Source organism: Chiloscyllium punctatum, chromosome 2 (assembly GCF_047496795.1).
Source record: "Chiloscyllium punctatum isolate Juve2018m chromosome 2, sChiPun1.3, whole genome shotgun sequence".
Classification (NCBI taxonomy): domain Eukaryota; kingdom Metazoa; phylum Chordata; class Chondrichthyes; order Orectolobiformes; family Hemiscylliidae; genus Chiloscyllium; species Chiloscyllium punctatum.
The window spans coordinates 34,978,219-34,996,768 of record NC_092740.1 but is presented as its reverse complement, the minus strand read 5'-3'; the positions used below and the strand labels follow the sequence as shown (position 1 = coordinate 34,996,768).

The 18,550-nt window shown below is 39.8% G+C and overlaps 1 protein-coding gene across 26 annotated transcripts in view; it reads left to right on the top strand.

The window, feature by feature from the left end:
- sorbs2b (sorbin and SH3 domain containing 2b) overlaps positions 1–18,550 on the top strand; it is a 485,383-nt gene that overhangs the window by 296,964 nt on the left and 169,869 nt on the right. For 23 of the 26 annotated variants that reach the window (XM_072595463.1, XM_072595454.1, XM_072595483.1 and 20 more), the window contains 2 exons: positions 1,219–1,275; positions 13,480–13,575. In XM_072595463.1, the coding sequence (XP_072451564.1) occupies positions 1,266–1,275; positions 13,480–13,575 (106 nt within the window). In that variant the 5' untranslated portion in view covers positions 1,219–1,265. Of the gene's footprint in view, positions 1–1,218; positions 1,276–1,315; positions 1,389–13,479; positions 13,576–18,550 lie in introns of those variants that run through there. The other 3 variants (XM_072595515.1, XM_072595524.1, XM_072595571.1) reach the window with 2 other exon arrangements.

Below are 18,550 nucleotides of genomic sequence, written 5' to 3'. Positions count from 1 at the left end.
GGCAGCTATGAATGGCCACGAAGTGGTGGTACAGCCAGCAACATCCACATCCCATAAACAAATCTAAAAAGGCCTTTTTCAGCTTTGTGATTAACTTTCAGATTAAAAAAAAGCGAGACTCTAAAAAATACTTGTAACTAATTTACAATTATTGCAGAAATAGCAAACTGGCTGAACATCCTGGGGTGAAAAACAGAATAAACTACTGCCTGGATTTACGATTGTTGTTCCATTTGTCTCCTCCAAAGATGAACCTTGAATATTTGTACATTTCTTTTCTCTATGTAAAGCAACACATTGACAGCAATATCCCTCAACACTAATGGCCACTCCATACAATGAACATGCCCTATCACCCTCTCTATTTGCTTCACTTGTTTCTCTGCTTTATTAAGCTTATTTCCTACCTCTGCCCAAGACCCCCTCTTGTTACTCCCTCCCCGTTGCTTCTCACCATCATGGCTGACCCCACCCAGTTCCAGTCTCTCATCATCTTCTGTTATTAATTGCCATTGACCAATCCTAAAGGGCCCCAATTGCATCCTCCAGCTTTCCTGCCCAGAATCAGTCTGTTAATTAAGAAATAGAAGAAAACAATTCAAATTTGTATTGTTACACCCAGCAGATTCTCAGCTTTAGCATGTTCCCCAACCTTTTTATTTCCTGCCTTCTACTTCTGTCCTCGTGTATCTTGGGAGCATAGTGTACTTTATCAAGTCATGTGATTTATTTTCTTTCCACAGCCACATACACATTATGGAACGAGGCACACTTGCTGTGTTTAGTTGATATGTTAGTGGCAAATACCTTGGAGTTTAGAAGTACATTATAATGTTATTGTTTCACAGTCTTGAGAAGCTGCTTCATCTAGTTCTGTGTGGGATTTCACTTGACTGGTATGAGATTTATAATAAGCATTTATACTAACAGAGATAAAGACTTCTTTTATATGATAATGTGGAGTAATTGACACACCAGTCATATTTATAAACATTCCTTTGCAGATACATAGCACCAATATGAGGACAGCAGTATCACCGTTAAATAACATAAATTCCAATCTGTTCTGATAAATAAGACAGGAGCCCGTCAAGTAGGAGGGTTTTTGGAAGGAACGATCTAACGATTTGCAAATCACTGAAGGATTCTTGCATTGTTTTACATTGCCATGTTTGGTCTGGACTGCAGTAAAGCAGCTGAATTCTATTTATTTTTCAGGGGTAAACTGAATTCTCTGGAATAGAACAGCTGGTCCTCTTATCACCATGAATACAGGTATGTACAGATCTCTTAAGAAGGTTTAATGTGTTACTTGCAGTAACCTAGACTTAGGATTGTTATACATGCCAAAGGAAGTATATCAAGTTGTATTTGAAGAGCAAGTGAAGGTAAGGTAATTTACACTTCTGAAAAATTCATGAATCAGGTATTTGCAATATATAAGAGCTGCTATGCTTGAAATACAAAGTGATGAACTAAATGCTGAGATGTACGTTTTGAAATGGCTGTTGAATAGCAGATTTCAAAAGCAATATGTTCTGGTCAGTCTTTTTGTCTGAATTTCAAGTTTCAGGCAAGATTCCTGTGGATCAAACGATCTAGAAAATAGTCTTATTTGAAATGTTCCCAGCATTTTCCTGGTAAAGTCATGGATTTGTTTTCTTTATTTTCTATTTTCCCTCTTTGCTTTCCCCTCTCCCGAACCATATGTGCACTGAATGCCTAACTAATTGGCCATTTGTCATTTGTGAGCGTGACAGTAGCAAACTACTCAGCTGCAGCAAACATCATGACTGAAGCCACTGTTTTATTCACTCAGTGCCCGCTGGTAGATTTCTAGCATGGCTCACACCCTCATCGGCAGTCAAGACCCTGATTTTTCTCTCGGGACACTCTGGATGTTCTGAACGTTACTGGTCAGCGCGTTCAACCCATGCTGGCTTTGTCCAGCTTTCATTCAGCAGCTCTTTTACTGGCTTCATTTTGAAAGGAGCAATTGCTGACTGCTTCTCAGCTGACTGAGGTGCCTGCCTTGCTTCCGGATCTTTCTTAACAGTTTTCACGTGCAGCAGCATTTTTAAGAATTAGGGAGAAATCTCTTGAATTTAAAAAAAAAATGACCAAACAAAAAGAAAAAGTGAAGGGAAAGTAAGAATATTTGAAAAAAATAGAAAGATTCAAAAGTAATGGGGAATGTTAACCTGGAGCAGAGATAAAGAAAATATTGTGGAAATTAACTACAATGTAAGAGCTTTTGTTTCAGATCTGTCACTGTCAATATTGTTTTTGGAAGGCTGCAAGGTTTTGATGTATCTGATTTGACAAAGTTTGAGAATGGCTGAATCAGACATTTGGTTCAATGTGTAATGATGACTGAGTCAAGCAAGATTTTATGGCAGAGTGTGTATGCACAAGCTTTTGATGTTCCTTACTGCGTTTTGTCATTAGCTGTTCCAATAGAGCTAGGGATTTTGATATTCGGAAGGGCTTGACTGCTATTTGATTAACTTTACCTTTAATTGATTCCACCCCTCCCCACCCTGCAACCCCTGCACAGTATGTGTGTTTAGATGAGCACTAATATTGTGCTAATAGCTTTACAGGATTATTTTCTCTGAGAATTGTTGTTAAGTGTATTGCTTGCAGACCATTTTCAAAACAGCAGGAGTCCCAGCAGGGCAGTAACACAAAATGAAGAGGGAGCATGGTCTCCCTGCTTTGTCAAGTATGAGATTGTGATGGCTGGTCAAACGGTCCATTTAATCTAAATCAGCTCCTTAAACTGGCGAAATTTAAGAGAAGCAGACGGATACATTTTTCAATTAGCTTTAGCTTGGTGAATCACATTTAATTTTTTTTAACAAAATCATATGAGCCAGCAACAGGCTATTGGCTGAAAAATGAATAAAAATGTTCAGGCTAACATTACTTTTGTATGTTGTACATAAGAGTTAATTGTTTTATTAATTTATTCAAACAATGCACAATTTGTAAATAACTATCACTTTTTCACAGATCTGGATTTTTCACTGGCTCCCTTTATATGCAAATTCCTTAATTTATTATTTTCGAGATATCAATAAAGCTGTTTCTGTTACTATTGACTCATGAGTTTTGAGGCATCAGACAGCCTAGGTGGACTATTAAAAATATGATGTCTTTAAATGTTCACACATCATGTGGGGAATTAGTTTTAAGTATTTTGGACAGGTATTTATTTCTAGAATTTCAGATGATTTTAGCGATCTAACTGCAAATTGTTTGAAAAGTACATGTTACTGAAATCTAAATGTAATGTGGTATTCTTGACACTATCTCAGATATTAAAACTTCAATGAGATTGACACACTGAATATATTTACAAGCTTTTACTAAAATCTTTATATCAGAGAATATTTTTGTCAATTGATACAACGGAAACTTCAGATGAACTTAAATTGGGATCCACTGTATGTTTAGGTATTTTTAATCAACCTGTTTGGGATATTATGACTCATCTCTGGAATAGGTGGGACATGAGTCCAGGCCTTCTGGCTCAGAGTTAAGGACACTGCTCAAGAGGTTAAAATGATCCTCTCTAACACTAGTAAGAACCTTTAACTGGTGGAAGCACCGAAATAGTATTCAGACACCTGAGCTGTTACACACGAGTCTCCACACTCAGGAATGTGAAGTCTTATCACTTGTCACTTGCCAGACTCTGCCAAAAACATTGTTCTGCATCCCAGAGTTTGACTGCCATTTTCAAACCCCATCATTCCCTACTTGAATAATTATTTCCACGATGCATGCAAATTTTTATATATTCCCTCAAATGTCAGTTTCCCATTCATTTTGAATTTTCACACAGTGTCCTTTCTACACCCTAATTAAAGAAACACTGATATCATGTATTAGACAAAGACTTCTTTGTAAACTCCTAAGTAAAGCAAAACAAAATAAATAGACATGAATGCCGTATCTGTTAGTTCATTTATAGTACAGCTGAGATTGTTTGGGCTAAGCTGAAAATGTGTTGCTGGAAAAGTGTAGCAGGTCAGGCAGCATCCAAGGAGCAGGAGAATCAACGTTTCGGGCATAAGCCCTTCTTCAGGAATGAGGAAAGTGTGTCCAGCAGGCTAAGATAAAAAGTAGGGAGGAGGGACTTGGGGGAGGGGCGTTGAAAATGCGATAGGTGGAAGGAGGTCAAGGTGAGGGTGATGGGCCGGAGTGGGGGTGGGGGCGGAGAGGTCAGGAAGAAGATTGCAGGTTAGGAAGGCGATGCTGAGTTCGAGGGATTTGACTGAGACAAGGTGGGGGGAGGTGAAATGAAATTGGAGAAATCTGAGTTCATCCCCTGTGGTTGGAAGGTTCCTAGGTGGAAGATGAGGCACTCATCCTCCAACCGTCGTATTGCTATGGACTACATTCCGACCAAATCCCTTGAACTCAGCACAGCCTTCCTAACCTGCAATCTTCTTCCTGACCTCTCCACCCCCACCACCACTCCGGCCGATCACCCTCACCTTGACCTCCTTCCACCTATCGCATTTCCAACGCCCCTCCCCCAAGTCCCTCCTCCCTAACTTTTATCTTAGCCTGCTGGACACACTTGCCTCATTCCTGAAGAAGGGCTTATGCCCGAAACGTCGATTCTCCTGCTCCTTGGATGCTGCCTGACCTGCGCTTTTCCAGCAACACATTTTCAGCTCTGATCTCCAGCATCTGCAGTCCTCACTTTCTCCTCGAAGATTGTTTGGGCTAACCCTACAATGGTAATCTGAATAACTCAGTTGGCTGGATGCCTCGTTTGTGATGTAGATTGATGCTAACAGTGTGGGTTCAATTCCCACACTGACTGAGGTATCTAGAATGTCTCACCTTCTCAACCCCTCCCTCACCTGAAGTGTTAAACTGCCACCAGTCATTTCCTCTAATGAGAAGGCAGCCCTCATAAGAGTATAATGACCTTTACCGTCTAGTGTTTATACAGCTTAAATCTCAAAGTGGGGTCTGGTCTGGCACCAGGGTAACATTCGATGGAGGTGAGAGTTCTGTTCTGCTTTGCTTTGGAGCCTCGCACTTTCATACTTCATTTATTGCACAAATGTAGTATCAGTACAAAAGCTAAAATGCTTCACATTGACATTAAATTCCTAAGATAATAATGAAGGCATTAATCAAATGTATTGCCAATCTGAGGTCCCAAACTTCACACGGTTCAGCACCTCCAAGCTCACAATCCCACCAATATAAAATCCAACCATATTTGAAAGTGTCTTTATGATGAATTCGTCAACTGGAAAATAATCTACTGCAATACTTAAAGTATTTAATCTAATTTGACCTTCTAAAGCCCAGTAGACCAGTTGGAAGGGAGTATGTATCCTCAAGCTTGATAATTGTGCTTATTGCTGGGAACATTGTGAGGAGATTATGGATGGTGGTGAGCTTTTCTACTAGTCACCCTGGATGACTAAAAGGAAAAAATGAATTCAGTGACTGAGTATCCACATCCATGTAAGCATTCTTTTGTGGACAAAAAAAATCTATTTCTTTCCTGTATAAATCAGGCATTGGGTAATAATTCAGTATTGAATTTTGATTCCAAGCACTGCAGATTTTAGGCCATTTTAAAATGTAATTCAAAGCTGAAACTGTTTCAGACTTTCAAAGCCCCTGTTGGAGAAGAATTCTAACTGCTGAGTTCTAAATCAAATTGTGACTATTTTTTGTTATCTTGCAGCACTGTTTTTTAATCTTGATCTTTGGGAAAGCTTAAATATAACTTTTTGTTTTCAGTCTCTCGGGTTTTTTTGTGTGGATGTGAAACAAGCTGGCCAGAGGGAAAACTGACTTTCCTGTCTGAAGTATTGTGTGGTAATGATTAATTCATACCCATGTCCACAGGCTAGACCATTGCAATCTTCCTTCCCACTGAGCATCCCTTTCAAATGCACAGGGCCATGTTCCTAAGCATCTTGGAAAATAGGATAAGTGAAAGCTAGAGGCTTAGAATGGCAGCAATCCTCTACATGTGTCTACACCTTCTTAACCCATTTCCATCCAGTAACATTTCCTCTTCTGCCATAATGTGACAAAGTAGCTATTACATGTCCTTGCACATGCTCCAATCCATTTACTGGATTCCTAGTGAGTCAAATATTTTACAACTACGTTATTTTGCAATAATGTGTAACTGATTTTTAAGGATGCTTTTCCTCAGTTATTAATCTTTAAATGGGTAAAAACAAATGACCAAACTGTTCTTGTAAACTGAGTCAAATATTGTTTGGCCTGGTTTCTCTGCAGCCGTTTTACTTTCTAATTTCAAGTGATAGTACTTTGGTTAAGACTCTCTGTGAGAAATTTTGTTTCCTTTATTCATCCTGAGTTCAATACAACATTGTGGAAGAATGCAACTACAACACTGAAGTGAAGCAATTTAATAACTCAAAATTTGTTTTTGACTACCCGAAGAGAACCCCGGTACTGAATGTATGTAGTTGAAATTTGTAAAAGAAATTTAGTGTGATAAATAGGCTGCTAACTATTTCTTTTTTAAGAAATAAAATTTTGCTTCAAAGTATTTTAAAAATTAAGAGCTTCAAAAAATTTGAATGTTTTCTTGACTTTGATTTATTTAAAATGCTTGTAATTTGAACGTATTTATGAACATGTACAGAATTCAGAACTAAAACAACATCACCTAATTAAACTCACTCTCAAGCAAATGTTTGGGAGAACATGTGCCAAGGAGAAAGTGAGGCCTGCAGATGCTGGAGATCAGAGCTGAAAAATGTGTTGCTGGAAAAGCGCAGCAGGTCAGGCAGCATCCAAGGAGCAGGAGAATCGACGTTTCGGGCATAAGCCCTTCAGGAATTCCTGAAGAAGGGCTTATGCCAGGAACATGTGCTGAACAAAGTTTAAAACTGTTAGTTTCTTTTACCTCTTGACTGCTCGCTGCAGCCTGTTATGACATCGGAAAACAGTTAATATTTATTATTGATAAGTTAATAAACAATCTTATCCTAGAATGAACTGTAAGTTTCCATTTTCTTGTAATTTTCTCCCATTTTGCTATAATTACTTTAGCGATACCTTCTGGAAACATTTAAGAAAACATATTGCTGTGCACACTTGGAGCTTGGTTACTAATGATTAATAAGAAATAGCAGTGAGTGGAAAATTTATAAATTGTGATGATTAATATAGCATAACTATAAAAATATTTGCAACTGTTTCAAAGAGCTTCTTTCACAAAATGTTACCAAAGGCTTTTGTGCTCTTGTACCTTGTTAATGCTGTACTCTACATGAAATGAATGGTTTAGTCATGATGCTCACTGAGATTAAAATGGATTATAGATAATTGAAGAAATAGTTGAGAAAAGTTCAGCTGGTTCTTACACTGAAAAAATGATTGTTATTTGAAACAACATTTGTATAGAAATGCAATGCATGTACTGATACTAACCAAGGACTCTATTCTCAAGAAAAAGTTGGATTTCCTGGCAATTTTAATAGTTTATTGTAAGACAAAAGGAGAAGAATTAAGCCATTCGTACAATCAAATCAGCTCCACCATTTAATTATGGCTGATATGTTTTGCAACTACATTCTCCTGTTTTCTCCCTGTAACTCTTGATCCTTTTACCAGTCAAGAACCAATCTATCTCTGTCTTAAATACACTCAATGATTTGGCCTCCACAGCCCTCTGCAGCAGTGAGTTCCACACATTAATCACACTCTAGCTGAAGAAATCCCTCTTTATTTCAGCTCTCAAGGGTTGTCCCTTCACTCTGAGGTTCTGCCCTTGGGTTCTATTCTCCCTGACATTTTCTCCTCATCCACCCCATCCAGGCCTCTCAGTAATTTAGGAAGTTTAACAATGAGATCCACCGTCACCTTCTATCTTCCATCGAGTACAGACTCAGTGTCCTCAACTGCTTCTCATACGATGAGCTCTTCATTCCTTGATTCACTCTTGTAAACCTCATCTGGACCTGCTCCAATGCCAGCTCATCCTTTCTTAGATATGGGGCTCAGAACTGTTTACAATATTCCAAATGCAGTCTGACCAGAGCCTTGGACAGCATTAGCAGTATATCCCTGCTCTGGTATTTTAGTCCTCTTCAAATGAATGCTAATGTTGCGTTTGCCTTTCTAACAGCCAACTCAACCTGAATATTAACCTTAAGGGAATTGTGAACTAGGACTCCTACATCCCTTTGTGCTTCACATTTTGAAGCCATTCCCCATTTAGAAAATAAACTCAAGTTAATATAGTCTTACCAGAAAATAGACTATGATTCTATTCTTCATACCAAACTGCATAACCTCACACTTTCCAACATTGTGTTCCATCTGCCAGTTTTTTGTCCACTCTCCCCTGTCCAGGTCCTTCTGCAGCATCCTCACTTACTCAACATTACCTGTCCCTCCACCTGTCTTTGTGTCATTTGCCAACATAGCAACAATGTCCTCAGTTCCTCGTCCAGATTGTTAATGTATAACGTAAATTGTTGTCCCAACATGAACCCAGTGGAACTCCACAAGTCACCACCTGCCATCCTGAAAAAGATCCCTTTATCCCTACTCTGTGCCTTCTGCCAGTCAGCTAATACTCTATTCATGGCAGTACCTTGTCTCTAATACCATCATTCTTATCAACTCCCCTTCCACATGGGGCATTGTCAAAGGCCTTTTGGAAATCCAAATAGATCATATCCACTGGCTCTCCTTTCTCTAACTTTCTCATTACTGCCTCAAAAAATTCTAACAAATTTGTTAGGCCTCACTTAGACGAAGCCATGGTGACTCAGCCCTATTTTACCATGCACTTCCAGTCTCATACCTAATAATGAGGATCTAGATTAGAGTGGTGCTGGAAAAGCACAGCAGGTCAGGCAGCATCCGAGGAGCAGGAAAATCGATGTTTCGGGCAAAAGCCCTTAATCAGGAATGAGCCCTTCCTGGTAAAGGGCTTTTGCCAAAATGTCGATTTTCCTGCTCCTCGGATGCTGCCTGACCTGCTGTGCTTGTCCACCACCAAACTAATCTAGACTCTGATTTCCAGAATCCACAGTCCTCACTTTTGCCTCATAATGGCCTATAAGCTGACCGGCCTATAATTTTCCAACTACTGCCGACCTCCCTTCTTAAAGAGGGGTGTTACATTAGCTATTTTCCCATCCTCTGAGACCATCCCTGACTCCAGTGTTCCTTGAAAGAACACCACCCGTGCCTCTACAATCGTCTCCGCTATCTCCATCAGAATTCTGGGTATAGTCCATCCAGCCAGCTGATTTATCAGCCTTCATATCTTTCACTTTCCCCAGCACCTTCTCCTTAGTGATGGCCACTACTTACATCACTGCCCCAGCTTTTCTTGAAGTTCTGGTATGTTACTTGTATCTTTCACTTTGAAAACTATTGCAAAGTAGCTATTCAGTTAATACACCACTTTCTTGTTCCCCATTTCTACTTCTCCAGTTTCATTTTCCAGGGGTCCAATGTCAACTCTTGTGTCTCTCTCACCTTTAATGCATTTAAAATTCTTACAATCTTCTTTTATGTTGCTAGCTAGCTGACCCTCATATTTCATCCTCTCCCCTCCTATTACTTTTTCAGATATCCCCTGCTGGTTTTTAAAGACTGGCCAATCATCTGGCTTCTGACTAATCATCACCATATTGTATGTTTGTCTTTTGCTTTTATGTTGTCCCTGACTTCCCTTGACAACCATGGTTGCCTCATCCTCCCCTTAGTATGTTTCTTCTTCCTTGGGATGAATATCTGCTGTGCCTCCCAACTTATCCCCAGAAACACCTGCCATTGCGGCTTCACCATCTTCACTGATAGGTTCTTGTTCCAGTCACCTCTGGCCATCTCTTCCCTCATGTTTTTGCAGTTATCTTTACTCAACTGCTTTTCCTCCTGAACTGCAGGGTGAATTCTATCATATTCTGGTCTCCCTCATCCAATTCCTTTACCTTAATTTCCCTAATCCGGTCTGCCTCATTACAAATCACCAAATCCGGAAGTGCCTGTTTCTTGGTGGGCTCTACCACAGACCATTCCAAAGAAAGTCTGATAGATGATCCACAAAATCCTGTTCTTGCTGATTTTCCCAATCCACGTTCATATTGAAGTCCATCATGATTATTGTAATAGTACCTTCCTTAAGTGCTTTTTCCATCTCCTGATTTATTTTCTTCCCCACATTCTGACTACTGCTAGGGAGCCTGTACATAACTCCCAACATGGTCTTTTTTCCCTTTGCGGTTCCTCAACTCGACCAATTCTATGCCTTCTGACTCAATATTGCTGCTTGAATGCAATTTAATTTCATGTCTTACTTACAAGGCAACTCCACCCCACTGACCATCCTTTTGAGAAGCTGTGAATCCTCGAATATTTAAAAGCCCTACAGTGCGGAAAGAAGCTGTTCAACCCATCGAATCAGCACCTACCCTCCAAACAGCATCCCACCAGATTCTGGATTAGTGGTGCTGGAAGACCACAGCAGTTCAGGCAGCATCTGAGTTTTACCTAGCATCTCACCAAAACCAAGCCCTCATCCTATTGTCATAACTCAACATTTCCCATAGCTAATCCATCTAGCTTGCACAGGACACAATGGACAACTTACATGTAACCTACATATTTTTGGGAGGAAACCAGAGCACCTGGCAGAAACACACTTCAACATGGGGATAACGTTGCAAACTCCACACAAACAGTTACCGAGGTTGGAATCGAACCCAGGTTCCTAGTGCTGTGAGGCAGCAGTGCTAACCACCACTCTCCGCCCCGATCCCCTTGCAGCCATATCTCTGTGATGCCCACAACATCGTACCTGCGAATTTCAATCTGCATTACAAGTTCATTTACCTTGTTTTGCATACTGTGTGCATTTAAGTACAACACCCTCCGTGCTGTATTGATTACCCCTCTTCTCATAACTGTCCTTTTACCTGCTATGCCTGAAGTTAAATTCCTGAGCCTTATCATACCCCATCTTATTATTTGTTCTAGAAATTTTAATGAACTCTGCAGAGCCCTCATCCCCCTTTGATATTTCCCACAATTTTCCTTGTATATGTACCGACCCCCCAACCCCGACTTGAAGCCCTGTCCATGACTCTAGACCAACAGCAAGGTAGTTGCATCTTGATGATCCTCTCTGATTGCTTAGTAAGCCACTCAAATTCATGTGCAATTTGAGGGATGTGCAACAAAAACTGGCTTTGCCAGTAGCACACACATCGATTGAAAGAACAAAGAAAATACATCAACATAGAATGAGCTGTTTGGCCCTATTGTGCCAACTCCACATGAGACCTATGTATTGTAATGCCATTTCCCCTAAATCTTTAATATTTTTTATCTCAGGTATTTGTATAATTTGATTCTAAATTTCATGATTGAAATAACTATTTGTACAAATACATTCTGCAGCTGTTATTTTAACTAAAGCTTTTTTCTAAACTCACTTTTGATGGATTGAATGCAAATCCTACCTCGTTGCTACTGTCAACTGAAAGGGAAGAGGTAACTTGAATTAGTGCATAAATGTTGATGGACCTAACAAGGGTCCACTGGGAGACTATGCATATTCAACAATTTGAGGAGTTTGCAATGTGACTGTAAATTTGCATAGGGAGGGTGACTTCCATGTTTTGTGACTGTACTTTTGAAACAAAACGTGAACGTTTCCAAATGTAGGTTAGGGATGAGCATCTTTTGATCTTGTTGGTCTGCAGGATCAAATATAACAGCATCTTCTCTATCGAAAGCAGCAAATTCCTTAAACCTGCTGATGTGATATCCCTTTTCTCCAGCCTGCATCTGAAGTGATTAAAGCAAAGAACTTAATTAAAGCTATGGCCTGATTGTTTTTTTTGGCTACTCAAACATGTCTAGGCTTTCCTCCCGACCTCACAAATTTCATTAACGGAGCTGTATACTTATTTCTGCTGATCTATTGTGTACTTGCTTTTGCAATCAGAACTTCAATCATTGATGCCTATGGTATCCCCATATCAGTTCTGAAAGGACCAAATTGTTAGAATTGTAATTGGCAGCAGTGCTGTGTGACTTTTATAGTGGTTGAACTTCACTTAAAAATCTTAAAATTCAAATGTCTGCTAAATTCTGTTATGTGGACCATAGAATCCTTACAGTGTGGAAACAGCCCAATTTGGCCCACACTGACCTTCCGAAGAGTAACCCACCCAGACCTATTCCCTACATTCCCCCTGACTCATCCATCCACCTAGCCATTTTCTGATTTGAACAGTGAACTACATGGTTTAATTCTTTGATAAATACTTTGGTTTTCAGATTCTAAACTAAATGATCAATTTGCCTCTACCAAGATCATCATAGTTCTAAATTAACCTGTTCCTTCCAAGCACACACTACTTCCCAAGTTCTATCTCAAATTGCTGGGCAAAGTGAGTTCCACAGTCAAAATGACTCAGAAAATGTCACACTCTCATGATTCAGTAATAGGGACAGGGAGGAATTTCCTGCATTTGTTTATCTTGTTGATCTCAGATCATTATTTACATTCTTCTTCTCCTAGGCCATTTGAATAGGAGTTTGGTTTAAAGTATAAACATCTGATTCATTGAGCTTTTAATATCTTTAACATTGTGACTTCTTAATATTTTTGGTTTGCATGTTCTTTGCTTTTTATGTCATAGAAATGTTTTGATTTGAACACTGAACGACATGGCTTAATTCTTTGATAAATACTTTGGTTTTCAGATTCTAAACGAAATAACTGCTTTGTCGGTCTCTACCAAGATCATCATAATGAGCGTATTAATTAATTGACATCTGGAATTTCCTAACTAGATATCTTGGTTATAGTGCTATGATTTTCTCAGATTGAGTTTTCTAATCCCTCGCCAGGTCGTGTAGCCGATGTGCATTGTCACTCTATCAGCAGCTACAGGCTCTCTGATGATTTCCCCCTTAGCTCTCCTAAGGAGGCTTTAAAATCTAGGCTGGGAGCTCACTGTGACAGTAGCACGGGGGAGCTCAGCTGCGAGCAGATCATGGATTTGAGCAGTTTGCTGCAACGTGCCATCAATCCATCCTGAGGGCTCATGTTCTGGTCATTTTTGGGGAATACTGACCTCGTGCATCTATCCTAGCTCCCCTTTCTTTCCTTCACTCAGCCATCCCATATGCTTTGCATGCACCCAGGTTCTCCTCATACCTGCTGGTTTGAAAATGATGGCATGTCTAACATTGGGAATTGAAGAAAGTCTGCTGCTCTGAGATATGCATTGCTGTTTATTTTTGCGTACTTAAAAATAAAAGACAGTATTAAAAGCTGACAGCTTCCTTGCATGTGTGAATAATATGCTTGGTTTGGTTGAGAGTTGAGTTGAGATATGCTACCACTAAATGTTGTGCCTGATTACTCACAATTTGCTTTGCCTGATATGCATCCTCTGCATCTGTGTGGTTCTGTATTTTCAGACAGCGGTGGCTATGCTCGCAAACGTGCTGCTACATCCGTTAAATTAGCCTCCGTGAAGAGAGTACAAAGCTCACCCAACTTGTTGCTGGTTGCAGGTATTAACATTAACACTTACACTGTAACGAAAATGCTTGAGTGCTCCTGCTTGGTTTGTAAAGATATGATATATTTGACTGTTCCTATAATGTTGTCAACTGCAAAGATGAGAAGTGGGATTTATTCCTCTGTCTCTTCCCGTCTCCAGAATTCTATCGTTTAAAGTGTTGGGTGATTTCATTTAAATCTTTTTTGGATTTGCAAAGTGTCAGAATGTGAACCTTTAAGTTGACGAGGTAAATTTATTCTCTGGACAGCTCACTCCATCTAAAGAAGAGCAGCCCTGAGCATTGTAGCTGGAGCATAGAGGTTACCATAAACCCCTTTCCAAATTGCAGGCGTGGGATCACTTTTAGAGTCAGCAGCTGGTTAGCTCAGTTGGCTGGATGGTTGGTTCGCAATGCAGACTGATGCCAATAGCATGGGTTCAGTTCCCTTATTGGCTGAGGTTACCATAACAAGCCTGCCTTCTCAATCTTGCCCCTTGCTTGAGGTATGTGTGGTGACCCTCAGGTTAGACTAGCCATCAGTCATTTCTCTCTAATGAGAGAGCAGATCCCCTTGGACAATGGTAGTTTTACTATGATGGACTTTAGCACTTGTAAGTATGTGCTGTCGGAATCTGCCCGAGTAGAGTTCCCTTTGTCATAGAGCAGCCTGACTCTATAACTTCCAATAGGGCTATCTCTGGTAGGTGATCGATCTGTTTTGTTGCCTCATGCATGTTGGATTTTTTGGAAAAAGTATCATAGAGTCTAGGCCTCCCCTAACTTAGGTGCACTTGGGCCTAAAAGGAGGTGGAGTGAGTGGAACATTTTCAGGAAGTCTGTTAATGTCATAGAAACATAGAATATCGGAGTAGGAATATGCTTTTAGCTTTTGCATCACTATTCAGAATGATCATAGCTGACCATCCAGCTCAATACCTTATTTCTCCTTTCTTCCCATACACATTGATTCCTTTAGCCCTAAGAACCATATCAATCTTCTTCTCGAAAGCATACAATGTTTTGGCCTCAACAGTTTCCTGTGACAGAGAATTCCTCAAGCTCACCACTCTCTGGGTAAAGAAATTCTTCCTCATCTCCATCTTCACTGATCTACTCTTCATCCTTTGACTCACTGGTCATTGGGAACATTCTTCCTGTGTTTCCTGTCTCTAGTTTTGTTTGAATTTTATAGCTTTCTGAAACCCCCCACCCTAATTCTTCAAAACTCCAGTGAATATAATCCTAACCCATCCAGTCTCTCCAGCCAGGCCCTCTGTTGCATGATCTTGATCTCTGGAGATGTTTATGTGGACAGCACTTTGAACATATTCCAAGATTTTCAGGCCCACACCACCACCTACTGGGCCCAATAAAATCAGCAGTGAGCAGAAGACTTGTGCAAACTGGTCACTGCCTGTCCCACGGGTACATTGGTAAACCTTGCACAAGATTTACACTCAAAATTTTCTCCTGTGTGCTTTCATCACCTTGTTTATGCACTTAAGTATAGTAATTATAAAAATGTTGGTGTTTCAAGGGTGGTTGATGATACCAATAATTATGTAATGTAGTGATCAGGAATACATTTGACTGATTTAGCAATCTGGACATGGTACAAAAATGTACATGTACAAATGGACATTCTGCCTTTTTACAGCCATATACTTTATTTTAAATAAGGAAAATGTCCTCCAAATCTGAAATTGATTCAACCCAATGTTCTTCTGAACAGAATCAACAGACCCAGTAGTGGATAATATTGAACTTAGTTGAGTGCTTCTTCACATCAAAACAAATTACAATCGAACCTTAATGCAAAACTCGCAGGATAAATCCGCTGCTCGAGTAGCGAGCTGTTTTGTTGTCTTAGGCAACTTGGTTGAGTGTGGCTAACAAGTGTAGCTAAATTCAAAGACACCCTCAACTATTTTTCAATTTATTGCATGCTTGGATCAGAAGAGCAATAAAAGTTTATAAAGAGAAAAATGGTTGCAGAATTTTTTTTAATTAAACACCAATGGGGCAACTGAATCTACTGAGGCACTTAATAACTCTAAACAAAATGTAGGCTTTAACAATATACAAGGGATTGGGAGCAAAGGCTTCACAAAAGAAACAGCATGCTGAGCAATGAAAACAAGAGTAATTAGGTAAGGTTTTATGTCTGGATCACGATGGTGCAGTTCTACTGGATCAGGAATTCTCTGTCGCTGTGCTGAGATCAGAAATATGTTTACTTACAGACATCTGCATTTCAGGAATTCTCACAGAGTGTCATTAATGTCACTTACAGTTGGAAATGGAAGTAGCTGACAATTTGAGAATTGAGGATGTGATAGTAGCAGAACATTATAACTTGTGTCAAGGATGTAGCTTACCCTTGGAAACATATGGGTTTCAATATGGAACTGGAACCATGCTATCTTATTAATGAAAGTTTGATTTACAAGAAAGTAATGCCGGAATGTGTACTGCAATGTTCCACTGCCTGTAATATATGTAGGCCATTGAAAATTCAAAATGATTTGTCTGCATTATGGGCCAGCTAACCACTAACTACCTACTAACCCCCAACCAAATTTACACCCAATGAAACATATCATAGTGTCGGGAACATATTAACAAATGCAACGTACTGGACATTGACACAAAGGTTTCACAGACAGACCTAGCCAAAGAATGTTTTGGAAATCTAGAGGAACCACTATTTCAAGGGACGTTCTGAGGCATGTTTGCAGATAATTGAAAGAACCTGTATTTCCAATTTTATTAACTGAAGAGGATGGCACCTTGTTCCACAGAAACATTTACAGAGAAAAGAATAAAATCAATGAACCAAGAATTTTTAATAATCTGAACATTCATTGTGACTGACTGCATCCAAGAAACCAGCTCATCACCATTGATCATAGATTTAAACCTTATGCCTCAAAGGCAAACAAAACAACTCTAAATTGTATATTCTTTTATCTTCCTTCACATTGGATACTATTCCCCTTTATTTTTCAATGGGTGTGTGTACAAGTGACTGTACAAAGGCTGTATACTTGACGTCATGTTTTTATTATTTTACTCAGGTTTAGTGGTTAAAATATTTCTCTTTCTTCGACTCAGTACGACCTTGCCAATTGACTCCTTATTGATCACAGCAAGTCCCAGGTGGACAGAAGAAGCACTTCAGTGATGCCCTTAAGGCAAAGTGTGGCATTCCCACAGACACCTGGGAATCACTGATCCAGGACCGTCCAAGGTGGAGGAGGAATGTCTGGGAAGATGTCAAACACCTCGAGATTTGCTGCAGAGAAAAAGCGAAAGCCAGGCGAAAACAGCGAAAGGAGTGCACTGCTACACCAATGCCCCACCCACCCCTTCCCACAACCACCTTCTGCCCAAGTGTGGCAGAGTCTGTGAAAGCTACAATCGGTCTGTACAACCCCCTACGGACTCAGCCTGAGAGTGGAAGAGAGTCATCTTCATGTGCTAGGGACCAACAGAGAATATAAGACTTTCTTTCTTTATTCATTAACAGAATGAGGGCATTGCTGACTAGGCAGCATTTATTGCCCAGAGGGCAGTTAAGAGTCAACCACATTGTTGTGGGTCAGGAGTCACAAGTAGGCCAGACCAGGTAAGGATGGCAGCTTCCTTCTCTAAAGGACATTAGTGAACCAGATGGGTTTTGCCCACAATTGACAGTGGATTCATGGTCATCATTAGACTCTTAATTCCAGATTTTCTTTATATTGAATTCAAATTCCACCATCTAACTTGGCAGGATTCAAACAGCTCCCCAGAACAATATTTGGGTCCCTGGATTAACAGTCCAATGATAATACCATTAGGCTATTGCCTCCCTTAACTGCATTTGTTATTAGAGAGAGAGAAGTAAAGCCTCCTTCAAACAAGAAATTAAAAATGGCAAAATACCGTGGATGCTGAAAATCAGAAACAAACACAGCAAATGCTGGACAAATTCAGCAGGTCTAGCAACATGGAGAAAGAAACAGGTTATAATATGAGTCTTGTCAGAATTCGGAGATGAAGTGAACGAGTTCACCCCCTCTCACCTGGTTGGAATAAAATGTGGAACACTTGAAGTGGAATCACCATCTCACCTAACACCACCTTAAGCCAGGAGTTACATTTTAAATGGTGAGGAATAGCCATTCTTCCACGAAGAGAATGTATTAAAACATCTAAACTATCACTTTAGTCAAACCCACCTGAAAGCAAAGTAAACTGAAGAATGAAGTTGGGGCTGTGAACTGTTCTACTCTATCTACAGTAAACACATGGTAGTAACCGAGAAGTACTGTTTTCCTGAGAATTGTTATGGACCAGACCAAACCCTCTTAAAACATATCAAGGAGATAGCTTAGACCCCTACCTTTATCTTATTTAAAGGATGTGTAAAGCACTGTGTTCCAGGTGTGATGCAATTGGTTAAATTACTAGGTTTTAAGCAAAACACACTTAATTCTTATACCAGTTAAAATGCAAACAAAAAAAAAAGATTTGGTATAACTTCGACTCCATCAAAATACTTAACAAACTAAAATATTAATTAACTATTACTTATCAACTGTTCCAATATAACAGCATTCCATAATCATACCCTTGGTAAAGGTACATGCTACACAACAGTTTCTCTTACTTGCTATCTCCTCCAGTACAGGAGAAGGAACACCAGCTGAATGAATCTCGCAGCAGAGAGACAACTCAGGTTTTTTTGCAGCAACAGAGAGAGAGCTGTATCTAGCAGCTTCAATCTCAAAACCGAACTTCAACAACTGAGCACAAAACCCAAAACCCTGGGTCTGACTCCAGACTCATACTTCATTTGTCTCCTTTTAAATAAAACCCAAAGCTAATTACTCTGCTTTCCATGGAGCAATTACCTCAGCACCAACTTGACAACATCCCTCTTTGACAGAAACATGACAGACACCTCCCTCTTAAAAGGCACATATCATCACAGGTTACA